The sequence below is a fragment of the Penaeus vannamei genome, chromosome 3, assembly GCF_042767895.1.
Source record: "Penaeus vannamei isolate JL-2024 chromosome 3, ASM4276789v1, whole genome shotgun sequence".
Classification (NCBI taxonomy): Eukaryota; Metazoa; Arthropoda; class Malacostraca; order Decapoda; family Penaeidae; genus Penaeus; species Penaeus vannamei.
Genome location: NC_091551.1, coordinates 45,518,556 through 45,523,555, shown reverse-complemented (window position 1 = coordinate 45,523,555; position 5,000 = coordinate 45,518,556). Strand labels below are relative to the sequence as shown.

The 5,000-nt window shown below is 52.9% G+C and overlaps 1 protein-coding gene across 1 annotated transcript in view; it reads right to left on the bottom strand.

The window, feature by feature from the left end:
- Positions 1-2,747: 2,747 nt before the first annotated feature.
- The window catches only part of LOC113806397 (protein SpAN-like), a 4,758-nt gene continuing 2,505 nt past the window's right edge, over positions 2,748-5,000 (bottom strand). Inside the window, 1 exon segment of the mRNA XM_070116455.1 lies at positions 2,748-2,899. Coding sequence (XP_069972556.1) covers positions 2,748-2,899 — 152 coding nt within the window.

Here is a 5,000-nt window from a genome sequence, read left to right as displayed (position 1 = left end):
TATTCACCAAGCCTGCAACGATAACACACGCCAAATTTTTCCAAGGCGAAAATCAGTCTTCAGTCAGCATATTTTATACGTTACGCTTGAGTCGTATTGGATTTGAATAAAGATGAATTTTGCTGAAAAAAATATACAAGAAATTCTTTAGATGCTATTATGATACATTTCCAGTTTTCAGTAAAACAGATGGACACATCCGCAGGCATGTGAAAGTAAAGATGTAAAAAATCCAAGATATTTCATTTTTTAATTCCATGCTAATCCCGAAACACACAAAAAATATATATTCTGGTTTGTTCTCGTTCCCCAAATCCTGGATACTCAAGGATAAAACGCCTTGATCTTAAATCTCTCGCCTAAGACATATTAGACGACGGTGTAGCGGATCTTGAAACCTTGGCTACGACGCCTCCCGGAGTAGACGAGGTCGAGGTGAGCGGCGCCGGGGTCTTCTTCCCGCAGATGTTGCTGTTCTCTCGAATGCACGACCTGGTTCCTCGCGTGTCGACGACCAGGTAGTTCCCAGGTAGTTTTTGGACTAGCGAGTCGAATGCTTGATGAAGTAGAGTCTGACCCTGGAGCCATTCGGGGCCTAGAGAAGAGGAATGGCGGAACAGAATCGGTGGAAGAAGGAACCAATAACAGAAGGATAGAAGGATACCGAGAACCAAGAAGTCAGCGAAGTAAATTAGTCTTTCAGATTATGAATTCCTGATGATACTACATGACAGAAGCTGAATAGAAGAGAAGAAACCGGTATTCATTTGTTTGACATTGCGTATGTGACAGGCAGCTCTACGAGATAAGAGAGAGGGACTCACAAGAATCCACCACTCGCAACCGGCACAGCTGAAGTGACGCTTCGGGTAACGACGGGTGCGGATGACGCCCCGTGCCACCAAGGCTTCCGGTCACAATTTTCTGTCAGACATAAGATATGACAGACGTGTCACACCACAGAAAATATTAACCATTGCTGCTATTCCTTCACTGTCACACACGTCAGATGTTCCTTACCATGTGACACGAAGTCTGTTTACTCGCGATGATGTTATATCCCGGGGCGGTGACGGCGGAGTTGGTCCTGAACTTCATCTCAAACTTGTAATTTGGTACCTTGAAAGATCCAGATCGGGAACCACACATTCTGAAATTTCATCTAATTAATTGCTTGTGTAATATTTTTCGAAGAGTTTGTTTCCTTCTAGTCAAACTATGATAAATCTGTAGTATATGCAAGTATCTTGAATGTTGCAAGACAAAGAACTCATCAACAGTTCTTAATCTCATTGATTCATTTTCATCATTCACATAGGCCTCATGCTGACTGAACATACTTTTTCTTCCTGCTGTAAGGAAGGTCAGGCTCCACGAAATCTCTGCAACCTGGTTTTGTCTTCGGTTGCAGTTCGAAGGAATTGAAGATGAACCGCGCCGACGTCGGTGTATTCTGGGACCATGGGACAAAGAGGAGGTGGAAGTGGATTTTCTTACTAGGATTTCTGAAGCAATAATTTTTTATGAGAGGAAGCAATTGACAAGGAGCATGTAAATCGAGGGAGAAAGAGAGAGGAAGGGAGGAAAGAGAGAGAGAATAAAAAAAAGAGAGAGACAGAGACATATACAAACAGGCAGAAATATATGAGTACAAAACCCATACACTTACCGCATACACCCTAACGCTGCAAGCAAAATCATTGGGATAATTCTGTTCACCGAAATTGGGAGAAGTCCATTCGTAGCCTGAGCGCAACTGGCAGACGGCCTGCGCTCCTGTGGTCGTTGCAACAGACGCTGTCGTTGTTGGAGTCGTAGTAGTAGTAGTAGTGGTGGTAGTGGTAGTAGTAGTTGTCGTAAGAGTTGTTGTTGTCTTAGGAGGTGTTGTAGTAGTTGTTGTTGACGTAGAAGTTGTTGTTGTCGTAGGAGTTGTTGTTGTCGTAGGAGTTGTTGTTGTAGTAGGAGTTGTTGTTGACGTAGGAGTTGTTGTCGTCATTGTGGCAGTAGTGGTCGTTGCTGGAGAAGTTGTAGTAGCCGTAGGGGTGCATCCTGACTTGGGAATGAAGGTGACGTCGGCTGTCTATCCCGATTAGAAGTTGGTCCGGGTCTCGAAGCAGAAGAACAGCTCCTGGCCCGCCGCGCCGCCTGGAAGAAGCGCCCCGGCACGATCTCTTCGCCGCAGAACCTGGGGATTCATTATCATCTTTATTGTTAATGTTGTTGGTCATTCTGATTATTGTTGTTGGTGATGATGTTGTTGTTATCATTATTATCATCTTTATTATTTCTTTTATAATCAATGTTATTGTTATTATCAGTAGCATTATTATGATTATTGTTATTACTATTATCCTCATAATTATTATTACTATTATCATCCTCATAATTATTATTACTATTATCATCCTCATAATTATTATTACTATTATTATCATTATTATTATCATCGTTATCATTATCGTTATCATTATCATTACCATTATTACAGTTAAGGTGAAGGTGTGTTAGCAAATCTCATCTTTATCATTGTAGACTGAAATAACAGATAACATTCCCAAGAAATGAATTATTCTAAATCTACTTTGTATTTCCTTCACCTTTCTGAGCAAAGGCGTCGTTGGGATCTGGAAACACGGGCGTCTCAGTCAAGGCCAAGGATCTTCGGGGTTTTGCCTGATTGTTGCAGTAAATTTAAGTGATTAATTTCAGGGATACTATGAGACAGCCTGATTAATTAGAATTAAATCCTAATCGTAGTAGCAGCAGGAGGTCCCGTCGCTGCAGGTGACGCGGCCGTACAGCCTGAAGGAACGGAACGTCACTCGCGGGGAGTAGCACTCGGGGGCGACGATCTTCTTGGTGCATTTGGTGCCTAAGGGGAAGAAGACCTCTTGGTTAGCTGGGGAAGGCGGGGAGCGGGGTGACGGGAAGGTGGGGAGAGGGGAGGCGGGGTGACGTAGGGATGGCTGAACAGGGAGCGAGGAGTTGGGGAGGGCAGGGAACAGGGAGCGGGGAGGCAGGGAACAGGGAGCGGGGAACAGGGAACAGGGAGCGGGGAGGCAGGGAACAGGGAGCGGGGAATCAGGGAACAGGGAGCGGGGAAACAGGGAGCAGGGAGCGGAGAAAGGGGAAGACAGAGAACAGGGAGCGGGGAGGTGGGGAAGGCAGAGAACAGGGAGCGGGGAGAGGGGAAGGCAGGGAACAGGGAGCGGGAAGAGGGGAAGGCAGGGAACAGGAAGCGGGGAGGCAGGAAAAGGGGAGCGCGGAGAGGGGAAGGCAGGGAACAGGGAGAAGGGAGGGCAGGGAACAGGGAGCCGGAAGAGGGGAAGGCACGGAACAGGGAGCGGGAAGAGGGGAAGGCAGAGAACAGGAAGCGGGGAGGCAGGAAAAGGGGAGCGGGGAGAGGGGAAGGCAGGGAACAGGGAGCGGGAAGAGGGGAAGGCAGGGAACAGGGAGCGGGGAGGCAGGAAAAGGGGAGCGGGGAGAGGGGAAGGCAGGGAACAGGGAGCGGGAAGAGGGGAAGGCAGGGAACAGGAAGCGGGGAGGCAGGAAAAGGGGAGCGGGGAGAGGGGAAGGCAGGGAACAGGGAGCGGGAAGAGGGGAAGGCAGGGAACAGGGAGCGGGGAGGTGAGAAAAGGGAAGCGGGGAGGTGGGGAAGCCAGGGAAGAACGAGCGAGGAGGTGGGGAAGGCAGGGAACAGGGAGAGGGGAGGCAGGAAAAGGGGAGCGGGGAGAGGGGAAGGCAGGGAACAGGGAGAAGGGAAGGCAGGGAACAGGGAGCGGGAAGAGGGGAAGGCAGGGAACAGGGAGCGGGGAGGCAGGAAAAGGGGAGCGGGGAGAGGGGAAGGCAGGGAACAGGGAGCGGGAAGAGGGGAAGGCAGGGAACAGGAAGCGGGGAGGCAGGAAAAGGGGAGCGGGAAGAGGGGAAGGCAGGGAACAGGGAGCGGGAAGAGGGGAAGGCAGGGAACAGGAAGCGGGGAGGCAGGAAAAGGGGAGCGGGAAGAGGGGAAGGCAGGGAACAGGGAGCGGGAAGAGGGGAAGGCAGGGAACAGGAAGCGGGGAGGCAGGAAAAGGGGAGCGGGGAGAGGGGAAGGCAGGGAACAGGGAGCGGGAAGAGGGGAAGGCAGGGAACAGGGAGCGGGGAGGCAGGAAAAGGGGAGCGGGGAGAGGGGAAGGCAGGGAACAGGGAGCGGGAAGAGGGGAAGGCAGGGAACAGGGAGCGGGGAGGCAGGAAAAGGGGAGCGGGGAGAGGGGAAGGCAGGGAACAGGGAGCGGGAAGAGGGGAAGGCAGGGAACAGGAAGCGGGGAGGCAGGAAAAGGGGAGCGGGAAGAGGGGAAGGCAGGGAACAGGGAGCGGGAAGAGGGGAAGGCAGGGAACAGGAAGCGGGGAGGCAGGAAAAGGGGAGCGGGAAGAGGGGAAGGCAGGGAACAGGGAGCGGGAAGAGGGGAAGGCAGGGAACAGGAAGCGGGGAGGCAGGAAAAGGGGAGCGGGGAGAGGGGAAGGCAGGGAACAGGGAGCGGGAAGAGGGGAAGGCAGGGAACAGGGAGCGGGGAGGCAGGGAACAGGGAGCGGGGAATCAGGGAACAGGGAGCGGGGAAGCAGGGAACAGGGAGCGGAGAAAGGGGAAGGCAGAGAACAGGGAGCGGGGAGGTGGGGAAGGCAGGGAACAGGGAGAGGGGAGATGGGAAGGCAGGGAGCGGGGAGCGGGAGGGCGGGGAACAGGGAGCGGGGAGGCAGGAAAAGGGGAGCGGGGAGAGGGGAAGGCAGGGAACAGGGAGAAGGGAAGGCAGGGAACAGGGAGCGGGAAGAGGGGAAGGCAGGGAACAGGGAGCGGGAAGAGGGGAAGGCAGGGAACAGGGGGCGGGAAGAGGGGAAGGCAGGGAACAGGAAGCGGGGAGGCAGGAAAAGGGGAGCGGGGAGAGGGGAAGGCAGGGAACAGGGAGCGGGAAGAGGGGAAGGCAGGGAACAGGGAGCGGGGAGAGGGGAAGGCAGGGAACGGG